The following is a 20944-nucleotide window of genomic DNA, read 5'->3' as shown; positions in this document are numbered from 1 at the left end:
CACTAAAATTTTCTGATTATCAAGAAGTAAAAACTACTCCCTCTATAAATAGATGTTTCAAAAAATAGGCTGGTTTCCTAATTGGGAAAGTCAAATGTTACTTTAGTTTTCTGGGACCACTTTTCTCTTAACTTCTTTTGATGACAAGTGTCATGTGGACCATTTCACTTTACTTCTTTTGCTGACAAGTGTCATGGGGACCATTTTATTTCACTTCTTTTATTGACAAGTGTCATGTGAACCACTTTCAATGATTAGTTCTCTTAATTTCTTTAATTTTCTCTAAAAACAAAACCAGCCTATTAATTAGGAACGGAAAGAATAGTATATTAGACAAGTAAGTTGAAAGATTGAAGATATAAGTGAAAATAATTTTAATTCCTTAATGTTTTTGCAAAACCCTAATTAAGCAAGTAATTTAGGATGGAAACGGGAAAGAGTATTTCTCTAGGTTTTTTTATTTGTTAGGGTGTTGTACTTAGTACTTACTATATTTTATTAATACAACAAGATTAAGTTTATTTTTTAAAAGAAAAAAGAAAGAAGATTATGGATCTATGTGTATACCTTAGCAAAACTCATTAGCGTTTATTCATCTGTGTTAAAATATGTAGGTGCATTTGACATCTTACCAACCAAACAAGAATATCCGAACCTTGAAAGCATTGAGCAGTAAGAATCGAAAGCCGACTCCCGTTATAACAAGAAGTTATTTTCTTTGTTGAAAAAATTTGTGAGTTGGTATCTGGAAAGAGACTAATTTGCAGTATTTGCAGCTTAATGCTAGAATCACAGTCAATTTCCATATTATGAGATTCTCTTAGAATTAAACTGCACATTTGGGTTGTCAATAATGGTACAGTAATATATATGAATCTTTTACATCGGTCGTCATGATTTTACATCAACTAATGGATTATTTATTTATTTTTTAAATGGGTGCGTTTTGATACCTTCAAAAAAATGTTCTCCTAACATAGTTGGATTATGCGATTCGCTCGTTCCAAAAAATATTATTTATAAAACATTCGTATAGCCAACTAGTCAAGCCTGGCTAGCCCATGTTCCCTACCGCTAAACCAAAACAATGATTGAAAAGTTTCCAAATGTCTTGCCGCCACTGCCAAGTTGTCAGTTCTTGTTGCCATGCGATTTGTCAGCGAAGCGTTGCATATGAAATTTATCTCATAATTAGAATTTAACATAAATTATACAAATACAATGGATTAAAACTTAGAGAAAAAGAAAAGCCAGAGAGGGAAACCAAACCCAAAACATAGTATATTGTTCGACCATGAAAAACACAATACATCCTGAAATCAAAAAAATATCTATCCCTATCAGGATTCACCCGTGAAATAAGCACAACTCGCCGAACCGCGTTAAAACTCTGGCATTCTTTATTTATTTACAATTTGTGTTGTCGTCCACATCTCACTTAATGATCAGCAACGCCTGTGTTTGAGACATGATTTTCGCATTATCGGCATAGTTCACCCCAATGTCTTAGTAAATCTGTGATATCCCTACGTGTATCCACGTATCTCGTCTTCTTCTTTATTTTGTTGGAGAAAATCATTTTAAGGCTGATTGGATATTATCATCGGATGCTTATATACACGATTTGCAATAAACCTTCTCTCAAATTTCATGATATCGACAAAGTACATCGAAATTATAATCTGCATTTTGGACCGCAAGTTCGCAGTTATGGATATAACGTGAGCTACCTGGATTCCAACAGCTTCACAACATTTCCGGGATGCTAGTAGACTTCACATTTTAAGTGATCGTGTAGAAGAAGGCTGTTTTTAGGCATACCAAAAACTTTCAAGGCATGCAAAATAGTTTTCCAATCCTAGGTGACCTTATAAGGGCTGTCTATTGGGTAGTTCAATTACCTATATACCCTTGAACCTAAAATCAAAAAATAAACTATCCTAAACATCTCTTCTTCTTCCTCCAGCCAAACCACCTTCCTTTTCTCTCAGATTTTTTTTTCATCACCGTAATTAATTATCGATTCGTGAAAATTTGATCATCGGTTAAATTGAACTATATAATGGATCGTACAAAGAAAAAAGCAAACGTCAGGTGTTCTAAATCCTCTTCCAATCCATGAATTAAAGAAGAAGAACCAATTGAAGATGAAGGTGTAAAAACTATAATTGAACCAGAAATTGAATCGGAAATTCAACCATTTGAAGCTCCAAATACTGAAATGAGGATAAGAAGGTATTCCCTACAAACCCAATCTTTTATTTGTTGTTTTTCATGGATTGAATGGGTTAAATTGCTAAAAACTTAGGGGTTTTGACGGTTACAGTAGCGGGTTCGGCTGATAATTGAGTTGAGTTTTGAGCCGGGTTATTCTTGAAATTTCACCCTGAAAGTGTCTATGAACAGTTCGGCTTAACCGTAAATGTCAATTTTTAGCCGAACCCCAGAATGTGTATTAAATACGTCCCAGAATAGTGTCAGGTTCGGCTAATACCTTGCAAACCTTCCCGGCCGAACCTGAGAAGTGAAATTTACCCCAGGTGGTTGTCAGGTTCGGCTGACTCGATTAGATCACTTTCAAGCCGAACCTCTCTCTGTAAACACTTCAAAAACATTGATTTGCAGGCTCTAGGTTCGCTAGCTCGTGTTGTTGAGTTATCAGCCGAACCTTCTCTTTGCACACTCAAGTTTTTCGATATTATTTTGGCCATAACTTTTTCGTCCGATGTCGGAATGACCTCATTCTTTTTGCGTTGTGTTTGTCTTTTCATTCTCTTGAAGTTGAAGATAAGATCTCATTGATTTTAATGAGTTTAATATGGACCTTGGTATTCTCCATCATTAAACTTCACTTTCTTAACACTTTTAGTAATTTCCACTTTTTTTGTTTGGTTCATCCTATGAAAAGGCTGCACAATAGAAAACATATGTAATAAAAAGCCTAACCCCTAAATGTGTATGAATTTAAGTGTTTCATGGAAAATCATTATCATGCTCGGCTGATGTGATTTTTTGAATATGAGCTGAACTTGGAAAAATATATAGTTCGGCTGATACGATATTTAGAGTGAAAACCGAACCTAACTCTCACGAATAGGTTCGGCTTGTTATTAGACTTTAATATAAGCCGAACTAGGATCTTTCAAATATGTTGGAAGTTGGAAAATGAAGGTTCGGCGTATAACGTTAATAAATTCAGCTAGCCGAACTGTTCATCAATTTAGTGGGTTCGGCTCATATTTTCAAGCCAAACATAGTCCTGGTTCGCTGAACCATGATGAAAAATACAATTTTTTGATGATTTCAAGCTACAAAAGTGAGATTAAACATACAATAGAAGTGTACATGTGTGTTAGAAGCATTGGGTTCCTCATTTATGTATTCATGATCTGGATTTGGCTCATAAAAATCATCATCTTGAGTTTGAGTTTGTGTAAAATCATTCTCCTTATCCTACATTGAATCAAGAAATTTTTTTCTCACTTTCTCCTTTTCCTTCTCTCCTTCTCAATAAAACTTGATTTTTTCCCCAAATTTTTTCATCTACCCAAAACTTTATAATTCTGAATTATCTTAATCACTAAATAAAAATTTTAATCACTAATCCAGATTATTAACACTAATACAGAAAGGGCAGATTTGCCATTATAAAAAATTTTGGTTAAGGGAGTTTCTGATTTTGTTATTTGACATCCTTTTTTGTTTTTATTCAATATGTCTAACAATATTTAGGTATGCCTAAAAACAACCTTAAAAACAACCTTCATGTAGAAGTGTCATATTTCATTCATGTGTCATCGAAGTACTTACCCACTTGATGGGCCAACATGACTACCCAGGGTCATACGTTTACATTGCAGTCCAAACACCCACCAAACAAAAGATGCATAAAACGCCGACTAGCTCATTTGCTGATTAAATTCTGAATTTTTGTGAAATTATTAGCGATACAGACGGCATTAACATTCAACTTGCAATATGACAGTGCCAGGGTAATAAAACGACAAGGTTTATAGTATAACCTTCACCAAAGTATTCTGCGTTGAGTGTGAAAATTTTGGGGTGTTTGATTGACACATCCATGCAAGACTTATCACAAAGACGAGAGAATTGAATGAACAGTCGCCAACGGGCAAATGGTCTGGTGGTATGATTCTCGCTTAGGGTGTGAGATATCTTGAGTTCAATTCTTGAATTGCCCCAAAAATTTTGGATTTTTTGGCTTTTTAAATCTTTTTTCTTTTTCTCTTTGCCTTTAAATATTTATTTTTGCTAAGTGTTTTTTTTTCTCTTTTTTGTGAGCTTGGTATTTGTGTTTGCTCCTATAAGTATTCTGTTCTTTTATTCTGTGAGTAAGATTTTATTGAAAAGAAACTAAGACTCACAGAAAGTTTGATATACCGAGTTAATAGAGGGGTCATTTATATAATGGCCATATTTTTTATAATTGGGTCACAAAATGGTCACATTTTTGTAATTCATTCACAGAACAATCATACTTCCATCCGATTTAACACTTTTGAACAAAACAGTGTTATCTTTTTCTAAAATACCCTTCTTCAAAATACCCTTCCATTTAACTAATTAGTTGAAGTGATGGTGATGAAGCGGTGGTGGTGGTGGTGGAAGTTTAAGAATCTCCACTAAATCTCAGAGGGGAAGCAGTGAACCCTTTGGGTGAATGCGGTGTAACGAACCTGAATGTGGTATAACGATCTCGAATGCGGTGTAACGGTGTGTAAGTGGCGACACCACCACTTGTAAATAGCACCACCGTCAAAACAATTACAATGAAGGCAAAATTTAAAATTGTGAATGGAGGGATAAGTAGGGAGGACACATAGGTAATTTGGTTAACATATTTAATTGTGAGTCATCACTTAACTCTCTTTTTAACGGAAATATGACCATTTTGTTAATACTCCCTCCGTTCCGATTTACTTGACGTTGTAAAAAATTTCACGCAAATTAAGAAACAACAGAGAGTCAAATTTTTCCAAATCTACCCATATTAATAGATTCCTAAAATTTTAAAACACCTAGTTTTTAGTTTCTAAATTTAATATAAATTACGAATCCCATTATAATTTACTCGGGGTAAACAAAATATTCCATCCAAATCCTTGGAATAATCATTTATTTACTAATTCTAATGATAATTAATGATATGTTCTGATTTCAAAGCAAGGGCAAATCAGTGAGAATTTGGGAAAAATTCTTAAAACCTCATTTATTTTGGAACACAAAAAAATTTCTAAAACATCAAGTAAATTGGAACGGAGGGAGTAGTTTGTAACAGTAGGATGGTTTTGTGAATCCGATCGTCGTACTAATAGTGATTTGTACATTTACCTTAATAGAGCCATATGATATAAAGGAAGGGTTCTCTTCACACTGGATTTATCTACTGAAAGTTTAAGACTTAAGTTATGTAAAATTTCAGGATTGTTCACTGATACGAAACACATAATACCACCTAACCTCATAAATGGAAAACATCAGATTAACACTCTCTTAAAGAGTGTGCACATAGTTGGAATTGCAAAAGCTCAAGCAAGCCAACTCATTGGCCTTTTCTCAGTTTTTCACGTGCAAGAGAATATGTTGATGTTCCCATCTTTCGTTCATACCCAAACCATCATCATCTGATCTAAAGTACTTACCCACATGATGGGGGCCCATATCATTACCCAGGTCCCACATTTAAGTCCCATCCATCTACTTTCCACACTGGTTCAATACTCCACGTAACACCAAAACACCATCCTTCTTCTTTCAACACGCCTTTTTTACTGTCAGAAAGAACCGTAGAGTCAAGACAGTAATTATAAAACCGAGTATCCAACGGTCAAATAAAAACGGACAACACCCCATTAATAGCCTCTCACGTGCAATGAACTGACTTTACTTCCTGTAAATAGCAATTAAAAATATACCAAACATATCCCCATACGCCATACAACGGTCATATTTCAAACGGTCGTATTTTGGTTCCCCCATTCTGTTTTCTTAGATCATTACAACTCTGTTTTTCTTTTCTTTTTCTTCCAACATTCCAATCACTTTCTTTCCCTTTCTATTACTTTTTTTTCTTTTCTTATGGTGGGTGGAAATACTGAAAAACATGAACAATCAAGGGACCCAATGAAATCATGAAAAGAAAGAGAGAAGAAGATTGTTAAGTGAAGAAGAAGAAGAAGAAAGAATTATAAAACGATTAGTCTGTTAGAGTTTTTGATCTTTTGGTTTGTTGTTGAGTGATGATGATGATGATCTAACTTTGGGTTTTGTTTTCTTTTGTTTGAAGGAGTTTTTCAGAAGTGTGAGTGTTTGCTGATTCAATCGAAGTAATGGAGAGTTTTTTACAGGTTCCAATTGTCAACAAATTTCTTCTCTACAGTTTCTTCTTCATCTTCAGCTTCAGTTTGTTCTTCTTCTTGATGGTGTTATCATTATTCTAATGGATTTCTATTCCTGGTGTTATTATTCTCTCTGGCCAGACGAATCACAACTTCTTACTTCAATGAACTTTTCCAGCAAAATTTGGATCATCCGGTAGGTATATGTAATCTTTCTCTATTCATCATAAATTGTTTCATTCTTTTCTATACGTAAAATTTCTTTTGTTCAAAAATTTCATCAAATTGACTTTTCAATTCAATCATTCATCATCCATCTGTGCATGATTTTTCAAAGATAGTGATTGCATATTTCATTTGTACAACCCCGTATACACACATTGTTTTTCGATCGAAACCCGAAGAGATTAGGAAGTGATAGGGATGTTGGCTGGGTGTTCTAAATTGTTGTCACCAACAAGGCATGGACTAAGGAGTGAAGCTACAGCACAGTTTCAGGCAGTTTGCAATTTTCAGTTACCTTCAATGAGCACACAGAGACGGGAATTACCGTGTAATTTTACCCGTAATACGTCGAGATCGCAACAACCGATTAGACCAGTTGGTTTGTCAGTAGAGAAAGGGTTTGAATCAAAAGGAAGCTGTTCGATTAGGCACAAAAGCCGGCCACCGCCTTCGCTTTCCATTCCGCAGCCATTGATTTGGGAAGGAAGAAGAGGTGTTGAAGATGTGTTCTGGGAAGAAGAGAAGAAGAGTTTGAAGAGGCAGAATTCATCTGACGAATGCGGTGTTAACAGGGTTAAGAGAAAGAGATGCAGCAGCGACAGTGAGTTGGGTAGTGAGAATATTTGGTTTTCGCAGAATGTTACAGGGTCTGGAGTTACAGGTACCGAGACTCCGTCACTTACTGCAGCCAAGGAGGAGAGGGTAAGTTTTTTGCCGCGGTCAACATGGATGGATTTTGTGGTGAATGAGATTACAGCAACAGGTGATAGAGGTGCTGCCGAGACAAGCCGGGCAATTACAAAGGTGAAACCGGGATCGAGTAACTCGTCTGAGAGTCGTAGTTTGACACTAAAGCCAGAGGATAATTCCTCCGACGACATCGAAATTGGGAACGGGACTCGGGTTCCTTACCCATCAGAGGGAAGACTAACTGCGCGCAACGGTGGCGACGTTCAAGCTGAGCATCAAGATTTTGAGCTATTGGGTTTCCTAGTAGCTTGTGTGGAATCAATCAGCTCAAAGAACATGTCAGCCATTACACATTACTTATCGAGACTTGGTGAATTAGCTTCACCAGAAGGAAACACCATTCGTCGTGTCACAGCTTACTTCACTGAAGCCTTAGCATTGCGAGCTGCGCGACTATGGCCTCACATTTTTCACGTTTCAGTTCCTAGGGATATCGATCGAGCAGAAGATGAAACTGCATCAGCACTTCGGCTTCTCAATCATGTCAGCCCAATTCCAAAGTTCCTCCATTTCACATCAAATGAGATGTATTTGAGATCGTTTGAAGGAAAAGATCGAGTGCACATTATAGATTTCGACATCAAACAAGGGCTTCAGTGGCCTAGTTTGTTTCAGAGTTTGGCTTCTAGAGCTAACCCTCCGAGCCATGTCAGGATTACAGGTATAGGCGAGTCAAAACAGGACCTGCAAGAAACAGGAGATAGATTGGCTTTATTCGCATCAGCCTTGAATTTGCCTTTCGAATTCCATCCGGTGGTGGACAGGTTAGAAGACGTGAGGCTCTGGATGCTTCATGTCAAAGAGAAAGAAAGCGTAGCTGTGAATTGCATTCTTCAGTTGCACAAAATGCTCTACGACCAAACCGGTGGCGTCTTAAGGGATTTCTTGGGGCTGATTCGGAGCACTAACCCGGGTATCGTTCTTATGGCTGAGGAAGAAGCTGAGCACAACAGCCCAAGTCTGGAGACAAGGGTATCTAATTCATTGAAGTATTACTCTGCCATATTTGATTCACTTGATGCTAACTTACCTCTAAATAGTCCGGTCAGAATCAAAATAGAAGAGATGTTCGCAAGGGAGATTCGGAACATAGTGTCATGTGAAGGAATTGATAGGTCTGAAAGGCATGAATGTTTCGATAAATGGAGGGTTTCGATGGCGCAAGGAGGATTTAAAAACGTCGTTATCGAAGATAGAGAAATGCTTCAGAGCCGAATGCTTCTGAAGATGTATTCAAGCGACAAGTTCAGTTTAGAGAAGCGGGGAGAAGACGGAGCGGGATTGACACTAAAATGGTTAGATCAGTCGCTTTACACAGTTTCAGCGTGGGCACCTGTTGATGTTGCAGGAACTTCCTCCGTTAAGTCACAGCCGAGTTGAGCTTCAATGGGTTCATTTCATTCATCCAGCAGCAGCAACAAAAACTTCCATCATTCACTCAGTATAGAAGACCAAGTAAAGTAAAAAAACAAACAAATTCTTTGTAGTTTAGGAAAATTCATTCATTATTCTTCCATTCATTAAAGCATGTCTAGAGATAACAAATTCTTTGTAGTTAGAAAAACATCTACATTTCAGATTTCAGTTCTTTATTTAGTATTTCCCAGTCTATTCTTTGATTCTTTTGTTACAAAATAGGTATTCTTTATTTGTCTATTATTAGATTGGGATGTACTGCCATTTCATATCATGTAATTGAAACCAAAATCAGTAAAATTATTCATGAGGTATTTTTTTCATTTCTCCATTGTATCTCCATTTTTTGTGTATTCTTTTCCCTTTGATTGTTTAATTACAACTCTTGTTTTGACACAAGATAAAGGAGACCTGAATGACAGACCTAGCTGACTAGCTACTACTATAGGGAAGACAGTGTCCTTCGCCAAGCTTGCCACTTGCGGCAGGAAAAATTTAAAGTTGGCACATCTAGCAGCATCACCTTGGTAAAATGAATGCTGAGATAAGGTTTCATTTTGCCAACAAGTTTGCCACTGATGGTACATCTCCTACATTGGCGCATCACTATGGTTTTTACACCAGAACCAAAATTCTACAAACTAATAAGTGCATTGAATTGAATCCCTTCTCACAATTGAGTATGGTCGGAGATTTGATCCCAACGACCTCCTCTTCTTTAACTCTAAGTAGAGAAAACAATCCAATAAACCAAGATAACTTGTAGTTGTAACCTCATATTGATTAGAGGTACATATGTATCTTAATTAGATAATAACTTGAGCGCACTGCTGAAATGTCCCAAATCTATTCAAAGCACGGAGCAATTGCACAATAAGCCACCTAAGGTCGAGTTTATCTAAAAACTTAAACTTCAATAGATTAACAATATATAAGAGTTGTACCTTCCTGACTTCTTATTGGGCTTATTTTGGTGTCCAACTACATTTTGCAATGAACCTAACTACATTTTGCAATGAACCTTCTTGATGAATGATTTTTTAGGGACCATAGTTTTTTTTGAGGGGATCATGGTTTTGTTAGGCCACCTTCCTTATAGTGATAAGGGGTGTCCTAAAACGTTGAAATGACTAACCTACCCTTAACCTAATTTAATTTAGACCCAACCTAATAACCACCTATATATATAACCACCACCTCCTCCCACCACCACCGCCGATTACCACCACCACCACCACCGCCTATTTAAGAAATGTAACAACATCAATGCAATCACAATTAAGTTCTGTTACATGATAATTTTATCGAGTATAAAAGACGCCAGCCGCAGCCTGATTCTGCCATGGGACCACTCCGGAGGTATTTTCCAATAAACCCTTCACTTTAATTTGATTTTGATTGCTTCAATCGAATAGAAATCATCAAAATAGGGTTTTAGTAGGAGTTACAGAGCCATGTTCGGTTAGGCCGATTTTCCAAAAAACCCTAGTTTACTAACCGAACTTCTTGAAAATGAAGAACACGAAGAACAGTTCGGTTCTATTGGATTTAAAACGAAGTCACCGAACTCTATGTTCGGTTGTTTCGCAAAAAAATTTAAAACTACAAAGTAACCGAACTCCACCCTTAGAACCGAAAAAAAAAAACAAATCCAGTCTAACCGAACTGTGTTGTTGTGGCCACTATCTTGAGTTCCAAAATAACCGAACTTAGCCAATAGAGTTCGGTTTTTTCGCAAAAAAAATTAAAACTACAAAGTAACCGAACTTAGCCAATAGAGTTCGGTTGATTCGCAAAAAATACTTTTAACCGAACTCCTTGTATTAGAACAACAGAAGTCCATAAGTTCGGTTACTTCGCAAAATAAGGATATCACCGAACTTTAGTTTACGAAAATAATGAGAAGTCCACAAGTTCGGTTCGTTCGCAAAAATGTTAAGTTTTCTTTGTAACCGAACTCTATCTTTGAAACTTTGTAACCGAACTCTACCTAATTCGCCAAGAAATAAATTTCGTAGTAACCGAAAATTTGCATAATTGCATATATGCATATATAAGCCCAGTTCGGTTGATTCGCAAAATATGTTGAAGTTTGCGAACCAACCGAACTTCTAACACTAGGTTACTTTTAACTTGCAGTTCGGTTGGGAACTTGGTTGCGTTGAAGTTTGCGAACTAACCGAACACACAAGATGTACCCAAATAAATTGTTAAGTTCAAAGTTCGGTTACCTACCATTTTATCCTAGGTAACCGAACATTACACTGTACGACCAAAACCTCCATTAACGAGCGAGTTCGGTAACCTGCGTGTTTGGAAAACGTAACCGAACTACACTTTCAGGTGTGTTCGGTTACATGTTCTTGACATATGGTAACCGAACTGACCCAAATCTACATAAAAATTTTCATTTTTTTTGAAAGTTTGGAGCAATTCAACCAACATTATCTAAATTTGAAGCACACCTAGGTATCCAAATACCCTTCCTCCGGTTGTGGTTGGTAAAATTCATCGTTTTTCATGTTTTCCTTCTCCATCTTCTCTAACTTTACTCTCTCAATAATTCTACTTCTTTAAAAAAAAACATCTGATTTTTTAATCTCACTAATTATCTTTAACTTAATCATCTCACTAATCATTACACTGACTATTATTAACACTAACTAATCATCACCCAAAATTAATCAGGAGGGTAATTTAGGTATTAATATAAATATCCAGATAAGGGGTGACCTAGATTTACTTCTAATGTATTTAACCAAAATAAAACCATGGTCCCCAAAAAAAAACCATGGTCCCCAAAAAAAAACCATGGTCCCCAAAAAATCGTTCTTCTGGATGGTCCAGCTAATTTTGGATGATTATTCTCACACACTAGCTATGTTGTGAAATAAAATTATGAGTAGTTGTTGAGTTATAATAATTTATCCTGATAATTTCTTCATATATAAGTTAACATAATTTGGGAAGACCTCTGCTTAGTCTTTTAATTTCAATTTCTTTTTTTTTTTTGTAATGAAGGGTAAGTGTGGATTTGGAATAAACATGACCAAGAGAAATGAGATATTGGAGTAAACCAAGTAATGCACTTATGTTTTTCTTTACAAAGTTGACTTCATTACTTTGGTAAGAAACTCTAAAACGATAAGAAAAGGATTTTATATGCAGAACACTTGAGCAGATTTTGATTTTTATTGAGAATTTCTTTCCAGGATTAGTTTAACAATGTATTTTAAGCAGACCAGTGAAAGACAGACAATTCAAAAGCAATTGTGAAGGTACCTCTGGAAAAATTCCTTAAAATGTTAATCATATAAAAATATTAACTTGATACACCTGATACATATTTTGTTCTATACTAGCCAATTCTTTGCCTTTAAGAAATTCTCAAGTAACATCAATTTGTGACTATATTTGTCGAGAATGTACATTGATGTTTGTTAAATTTTACGAGTTTATATCGTACTTTATAAACTTTGTTTTTAAGTGAAGCTAAAAGCTTATTTGAATATATCTCGAATAATATCGCTATGCCAATGTCTGATCCTATAACAAGCTCAAGAACTGGTCTAACTTAGTTGACTATGTAGGTTATACAATTTAAGTCGATGGAACCCATGGAAATGGATTAGCAAGAGGGAAACTAGAGCGATATTATTTGAAAATATATCAGCGAATAATATCACTATGTTGATGTTGCAGGAACTTCTTCCGTTAAGTCACGCCGAGTTGATCTTCAATGAGTTTTCATTCGTTCATCCAGCAAAACAGCAACAACTCAGGAAGCAACAACTTCCAATCATCACTCAGTATAGAAACCAAGTAAAGTAAAAAACAAACAAATTCTTTGTAGTTTAGAAAAATTCATTATGTTGTTATCATTTTTTTTAGTAAAAAAAAGAATCATGTCTAGATATTACAAATTCTTTGTAGCTAGAAATATTTTAGCATTCCCAGTCTATTTGATATTCTTTGATTACTTTTTTTGCTACAAAATAAGTATATTTAGTTCTATATTTATTGGTCTATTATTAGATTGGGAGATGTACTGGCCATTTCATTTCATACATGTAATTGAAACCAAAATCAGTAAAATTATTCATGAGGTATTTTTTTTCATTTATCCATTGTACCTCCATTACTTGTTTTTATTTTTCTTTGATTGTTGGTTTCAACTCTTGTTTTGAACAAAGATAAAGGAGACCTGAATGACACACCTAGCTACCCACAATTAGCGATGGTCGGAGATTTGATTCCAAATTCTTGTATTTGCTTAATTATCTTTCTTTGCTACCTCCAGTGAATTCTTCCATTCTTTATTCAATCCTCTCTTTTGAGTTTTGATCAAAAAATATAAAAAAAATTGTTACTGAAGCACAATGAAAATGGTACAACTGTACTGATTTTTTTGATTGGTAAAAAGGGCCCAAATGTATTAAGCCTAGAATGAGCACGTACTGCGGAAAGTCTAAATCTATCCTAAGGCACGGAGAATTGTTGCACTATAAGCCACCTAAGGTCGAGTTCATCTAAAAACTTCGATAGATTAGCGGTATCGTAGTTATACCCGCCTGATTTCGGATTCAGTTTATTTTATGGTTGTAGGATCCAAATATCGCACAAGTATTTGTAAGAGGATCCAAATATCGCACAAGTATTTGTAAGTGTGCGAGATTCATAAAAGGTTGTGCGATAATGTCGCACGGAGAATAGGAAATAAAAGGAAATAGGAAATAAAAGGAAATATGAAATAAAAGGAAATATGAGCTGTCATCCACTAGGTAGCATCCTATATAAAGAGAAAGGTAGGAGAGAGAAAAGTAACTATTATTATTATCTTCTTATTCTTCCCCAAAAACCAGAGAGAGGGAGAGAGCTCCAAATACTCATTAATGGAGTCTCGATGTAATTCATATGTAATTCAATGATCATAGTGAAACCTAACCCCGTGGATGTAGATCAAATTGATCGAACCACGTAAATCTTGTGTCTTATTTTCTATTTTCATTATCTTTATCTTTATTTTCATATCAAATAAGTTTAGATCTAGAAATCATAGTCATGATAATACAAGGGGTGTGTTGTAGGATTTCCTGCAACTACATAATGGCGCTAGAAACAGGGACGAGTAAAGGATTTATCCTTCCTGTAACTTGTTGATTCAAGAAATTTTCATGAAGATTAGCTATTGTTCATATTTTTCTAGATCTACAAAATTTAGGTTCAAAAATGGAAATTTTATGGAAGAAATCACACTTTCAGGGAGTAAACATCATCAACAATTCAAAGACATGAAAGAGTGAGAGAAAAAATTAGTTGTTGTGGTGAAATTTAAGGAGAAAATGTAAGTTTCAGTGGAAGATTTTCATGTTCAGGAGAAGAAGGAAAATGTGAAAGAAGTTAAGGAAGGACGAAGAAAAGATAAGAGGCAGATGCTCCAATTTCTATCACAAACATAAATTCGCACAGATGGTTTGAGCTGGAGCGAGCAAGCGATAGGTCACGGGTTCGAATTTCGCAGAGACACGTATTTTTCATTTTCTTCTCATTTGCATGGGAGAATAAAAGAATAAGAGAAAAACATTGTGCGTTTATTTCGCAAAGAGATTCTTGAACAGTTGGTCAAAAGAAGAATATGTACGTTCGTGGTCGCAAGTTCGAACTTCCCTGCGAGCATAGTTTTCTTCTTTTTACAGATAGCGAAGAAATGAATAATTTCGCAATATTGTTTCATTAGTTCGCAAACAAGAGGTAGCACAGTTGGTCAAGCTTCGCTAGAGTGAGTTGTAAGACTCGAGTTCGAATCCCTCATCAAGCTTAATTTTTCGCACATTTTTGAAATCCTAAAGGCGAAGAAATGGAATAAAGTACAACATTGTGTGTTTCTTTCGCAAGCAACAAGTAGCGCAGATGGTCAGAGAAGGAGTATGCAAACTAGAGGACATGGGTTCGATTCTCCCTGCGACCAAATAATTTTGGCTTCGCAAATATTCATTTCGCAGAGTTGATATTTGATTACTTCGCAAGAACTTTGATTATTTCGCAAAAAAAGCTTAGCACAGTTGGTATGGTGCGAGAAAATCCAAGAAGCAGATCAAGGGTTCAAGTCTCACTTCTCACACTTCTTTTTGCTGCGAGAAAACATTTTACTTTATACTAAGAACGAATAAAAAGATTTTTGATTTTATTTACAAAAAAGCGATTCAATCGCACGATTACAAAGATTTCAAAGATTAAAGATTACTAAGATTTCATGATTACAAAGACTTCAAAATTACAAAGATTGCGAGAATTCAAAATTACAGAAAACTGAGAAAATTTAGTTTATATGTTTCTCTAGAATATTTCTTTTACAGAGAATAAAAAGATTTTTTATTTGATTTACAAAATGCGAAACAATCGGATAATTACAAATATTTCACAATTATAATGTATTAGAACTTCTCTTGAATATTTACTTTGCTTCAAATGATATGATATTATGAGACTGAAAGAATAAATGAAAGAATAAATGAAAGAATAAAAGAACAAAGAAACGCGAAAATTTCGCAAGAGACAATCTAAGATCCATAAAAATCTAAGATTAGAATGGGGCGAACCTTTATGGCGTACACCCTAGTTCGCGAATAAAATTTCGCAAGAGGAAAATGTAAGACCTAAAGTATGTCATAGAAGGGGGTACCTGTAGCATGACTCAGGGAAAAGGTTACACCGCCCCTGGAACCTGAGTCATGGAGATTTAGGGTCAATAAAGCCCATCCGGGAGAGGCACCTTGGATTCTCAGCCTAAGCATATGACTTAGGTTGGGAGACTAAGGTAATAAGGACTCTCCCAAGGAGTGCAGAATTTGATCAAGGCGCCGAGGTACACGGTTGAGTCAAGAGTGCCAGGGGCGTTTGAAGCGTCCTTGCCATTCTTGACAAGTCTTGGCTTATACTGCACTCGGCCCGAAGAAAACCCCACTTAGGGTGTAGTCTCGTAACCATAAGCCCTATAGGTAAAAGGGATAAGAGGCTGCGAAAACAACTGGTTGTTGTTAAGACCAGATGGGAGGAGCTAACCTTGTATGGTAGAAGTACGCCTCCTTGAAGGGGCAACCAGGGGGGAGATAAGGGCGGCACCCTCCATTAGGGAGCTGATAAGTGTCTTAAGACGCAAATTTCATGAGGCTTTTTACTCACAAGGGTATTAAGGCTTGTCATATTTGTGCAACAATCCTGAAGAGGAATTAATACTAGAGAAAAAGATAAGACGAGATCAATGGGTCATTACATGAAAGTGTGAAGACGTCCTGCGATTTCGTCGCAAGACGGCAATATCATGGGGCTTTATTTTCGCAAGAATATTTAGGCCTGTCATATTGTCACAACAATCCTGAAGAGGCAATAATACAAAAGAAAAAGTTAAGGCAAGATCAATGGATTTTTGCATGAAAGTGCAAAGACGTCCTGCGATTTTGTCGCAATGAAAAGAGGTGGCAAAATAAGACCTTTAACTATGAAGGCAAAATAAGACCACATAAGAAAATGAGTAAGCAAGTAAGCTTGCGAGAATGATTATATGTAAGCAAACAAGCTTGCGAATATGTACATGAAAATGAAACTGAGGCAGTGAAAATTCCGCAGACTTGATATTATGATCATACTGTTATGAGATACTAATAGTGCAGGAAAAAGGAAAGATGAAACACAAGTAAGAACTTGTGAGGAACAATAACTACACGAAGAGGAATGCATACACTAAAGAAAAATCCATAGAAATGGAGAATGGAGGCAATTTAAAGCTACATCAATTTTAGGTGCAAAATGAGCTAAGTAACACAAACATTAGCTATACATTGCAATAGATAAGCATTCTCATCATACAAACATCATACTCGCATCATAAAAGCATTGCATAAGCATTTCATAGCATAAACAGCGCATACACATTTCATAACATAAGCATTATATTCGCACAAGTACTTTACAAAACTGTATGGAATAATATTGCAGAACTTCGCAATAATATCGCAAAATTTTTCATAATTTCGCAGAATTATTCAGGATTTCGCAGAATTTTTCAGAATTTCGCAGAATTTTTCAGAATTTCGCAGAATTTCGCAGAATGTGTCAGAATTTCGCAAAATTTTTCAGAATTTCGCAGAATGTGTCAGAATTTCGCAGGATTATTCAGAATTTCGCAGAATGTGTCAGAATTTCGTAGGATTATTCAGAGTTTCGTAGGATTATTCAGAATGTGTCAGAATTTTGCAGAATGTGATTATTTCGCAGAATGTGATTATTCCGAACGATATGATCATTTCGCTCAATTATTTCGCACAATTATAAGCAACTTGAAGAGATTATACTATCGCATGAGCACAAAACATGAGACAGAGGAAAGATGAGAATGAAGAAACAATTCGCACATTCAACATTTTCTCAAAGATTCTACCCTCATAGATAAAGAACAGAGGAAACTATGGATTACCAAGAAAATATTTTATGTTCTTTATCTTCTCGGCAAGAATCACCAAAAATGGAGTAATAATTTCGCATCAATAGAGGCAATACTTATTATTCTCATTCAAGGACGGATACTTCTTACATTTCGAGAATTGAATATTTCTTATACTTCATCAAGGATACTTCATGCTTCTTATACTTCTTCAAGGATACTTCATACTTCGCATACTTCAAAAGATGATACTTCTTATTTACTTCGCAACATTCCGGAACTTCACAAAAGAATAGAGGCAAGTACGTACTTTTCAAATCCAGTATTCTTTCGCTTGTTTCTTCATCAACAAAGATCAATGACTACTCCAACAACACGTATCTCGCTCCAACAACTACAACAAAGGATTTTTTCCTGAAGATCGCTCTTCAAGCAATATTCAAGAAAAAAGAGGCAAGATGTAGGATCCAAATATCGCACAAGTATTTGTAAGTGTGCGAGATTCATAAAAGGTTGTGCGATAATGTCGCACGGAGAATAGGAAATAAAAGAAAATAGGAAATAAAAGGAAATATGAAATAAAAGGAAATATGAGCTGTCATCCACTAGGTAGCATCCTATATAAAGAGAAAGGTAGGAGAGAGAAAAGTAACTATTATTATTATTATCTTCTTATTCTTCCCCAAAAACCAGAGAGAGAGAGAGCTCCAAATACTCATTAATGGAGTCTCGATGTAATTCAATGATCATAGTGAAACCTAACCCCGTGGATGTAGATCAAATTGATCGAACCACGTAAATCTTGTGTCTTATTTTCTATTTTCATTATCTTTATCTTTATTTTCATATCAAATAAGTTTAGATCTAGAAATCATAGTCATGATAATACAAGGGGTGTGTTGTAGGATTTCCTGCAACTACAATGGTGTCAAACTACATTTTTTTGATGATCATTCTCGCACACAAGTTACGTTATAGTAAATACTAATTAGGAGTAGTTGTTGATGAGTCATAATACTTTTAGCATGATAATAATTTCTTATATCAGTTTACACAATTTGGGAAGAGCTTTGCTTAGTTAATCTTTTCATTTCAAATAAATTTTGTAACGAAGGGTAAGTGTGGATTTGGAATACACAAGTCAAGAGAAATAAGATATTGGAGTAAACCAAGTATTGCATTCATGTTTTTCTTTAAAAATTTGACTTCATTACTCTGGTAAGAAATTTTAAAACGATGGGAACATATTTTACATGGAAAACATCTCAGGGTGTTTCGGCTTTTATTGAAAATTTCTTTCCTGAATTAGTCTAACATTGTCGTTTAATGGATTTTAAGTCTTAGTTGTAGCAACAATATTCTGAGTTTTACCAGTGTAACCTTGAGATTGATTCATCTGTAAACATTAACTTGATACATGTGATACGAATTTTGCTCATTTAAAAAATAAAAAAGATACCGATATTGTTCTACACTAACGCTAGTACATTCATTGCCTTTAAGAAATTCTAAAGTGACATTGTTTGTAGCTATATTTCTAGAAAATGTACCTTCTTGTATGTTAAATCTTCATGAGTTTATATCATACATTACAAACTCCATTCTCAAATGTTTATAAAAGCTTACTCGAAAATATAGTATGACTAACTTTCTCAGTGTATTTAGAAAAATTAAATTAAAATAAAACATTAATCGTATTTGATAAATTCATTACAAGCATTTCCGAAATATGATTTGAAAAAATGATGAACATGGACCTCAGAAGTTGGTGTAGAAGAAAAAAAAGTGTTTTCACAAATAGACTAAAACAACAAACACGACATGTTGAATTGGTAAAAAATCATTGCTAATATTCTAAATACTTTAAGAAGTAAAGAAATAGTTTTGGGTTGTAACCTGTATATAAAATGACAACTTTATTGAAATCTAGTGAAAATATGCTAAATAGCCAGTTGGTAAGTACAAAAGATTGTTCTGACTTGACTCTGCTCGTGTTAAAAGGTTAATTTTTCCTAAATTATTTAGAGTACAAACTTTGGTCATTGTGGTTGGGACTAGGTGAATCCGTAAACTGTCAAAAAGGCAATTCAAACGCATAATGACAGTAGATCCAAAAGGCCAAGAAGTTTTCCAAATAAGCTATCTAAGGCCGAGCTCGTAGCCTGTCCATTCATATTATTTTTGTGTCCAATTACATTGTAAGCAAACCTTCTTATTGTGCGGCTAATCTTGGATGATGAATCTCACACATAGATACATACATATATATATATATAGAAAGCAATATATGTATAGAAAGCAAATATAAGTCGTGAATTTTAATACTTTTGGCGTGATAAAATTCTTCCATACTTTTCGTTTAACATATTTTGGAAAGTAACGCTGCTAAATAATTGTGGATTCATTTCTTTAATTTTTTGGAAAGATGTGTAGCTTTGGAGAAATAAGATATTGGAGTAAATTAACTATGGTACTTAAGATTTTCATTTAAGAGTTGATTTTATATATTAGATGATAAATACCTAAAATTTAGAGGATTTTATCTAATCACTCATTCACAAATGTTGAAGACTTCGACAAACTTTCAAATATCATTAGCAACTGAGATACTCTTAATATCATTATAGGAAAGATTATTATTACAGTACCAATTCTTACTCCAACAACATAAACAGTTCCAAAGACCCAGACACAGGCAGTTACAAAGCCACCAAAGACACCAAGACCTTGAAGAAGACCCAAACTCATCTAGACAGATTCCAAATGATAACCCATTATACTTGTTACCTGTGTTACTGCTACTATGAAAAAATCACTGACAAAAGGATGAATCTATGGATTCTAGTGCACCTTTGTCACCCTTGTTACATGTGTTATCTTTCAATTGAATTATGTATGGAACTTCATCGTAATCTCATCTCATTATTGTTGGTTTGAGAGCTCTAAAATTTGCCAAAATTTAAATTTGGATGATTTCAATCAAACAAGAATTGACGAAATTTGGTCTTCATATCAGATATTTTATTATATTGCAGATCGTTAGTGTAGCCCAAATGGTAAGGGATAATGAGGGGTAAAATAGAAAATAAAATATATATGGGTAAGGGACACACTCAAGAATTAGAGCAAAATCCCCTTTAGTCGCCTAGTGAATTTAGGCGACATGAAATTTTGTAACGCAAACCATTTGTCCTCATTTAAGATTAGTAAACTTAGTATGTGTGGCTAATCCAGAAGCCCAACTAGTTGGCCCAAGTAAGCTACCTGACGGTACCTACCACCTATTAATATTTGTGTCCAACGCTCCAACTACATTGCAATAAGCCTTATTGTCCGGTCTATTATTGGGTGATCAATCTCACCCATACAGATACATGTTGTAGAAACAAAATATAAGTTGTGAGTTTTAATACTTTTGGGGTGATGATTCTAACATATTTTTCATTTAACATATTTTGGGAAGTAACTCTGCTAAGTAGCAGTGGTTTCATTTCTTTGATTTTTTTGGAATGGAACATAGGTTTGGAGGAAAAAGAGTTTGAGAAATAAGATACTGGAGTAAACTAACTATGATATTTATGTTTTTCATTTAAGAGTTGATATCATGAAATAGATGATAAATGCTAAGACATGAAGTAGCATGTAACTAGTATACCATCCATCTATTTAATTAATGTATTTTATAACAGTACTGGGTCAAGTTGTCTTGGTTTACCAATCCTGCAAACCAAGACATGTAGTTGTAACTTCATCC

The 20944-nt window shown here is 35.0% G+C and overlaps 1 protein-coding gene across 2 annotated transcripts; it reads left to right on the top strand.

Moving 5' to 3' along the window:
- The first annotated feature begins 6068 nt into the window (after positions 1-6068).
- LOC113274836 (scarecrow-like protein 28) lies at positions 6069-9039 on the top strand. 2 transcript variants are annotated; one of them, XM_026524237.1, is made up of 3 exons: positions 6069-6368; positions 6501-6555; positions 6821-9039. In XM_026524237.1, exons 2-3 carry the CDS (start codon positions 6524-6526, stop codon positions 8712-8714), a joined length of 1926 nt encoding a protein of 641 aa, XP_026380022.1. In that variant the 5' UTR covers positions 6069-6368; positions 6501-6523; the 3' UTR covers positions 8715-9039. The 2 variants fall into 2 exon arrangements, with proteins under 2 accessions (XP_026380022.1, XP_026380021.1); XM_026524236.1 differs by having other exon boundaries at positions 6764-9039.
- The last annotated feature ends 11905 nt before the right edge of the window (positions 9040-20944 follow it).

The sequence above is a fragment of the Papaver somniferum genome, chromosome 4, assembly GCF_003573695.1.
Source record: "Papaver somniferum cultivar HN1 chromosome 4, ASM357369v1, whole genome shotgun sequence".
NCBI lineage: Eukaryota > Viridiplantae > Streptophyta > Magnoliopsida > Ranunculales > Papaveraceae > Papaver > Papaver somniferum.
The sequence above is the reverse complement of the archived record's forward strand: the minus strand, read 5'-3'. Positions and strand labels throughout refer to the sequence as shown.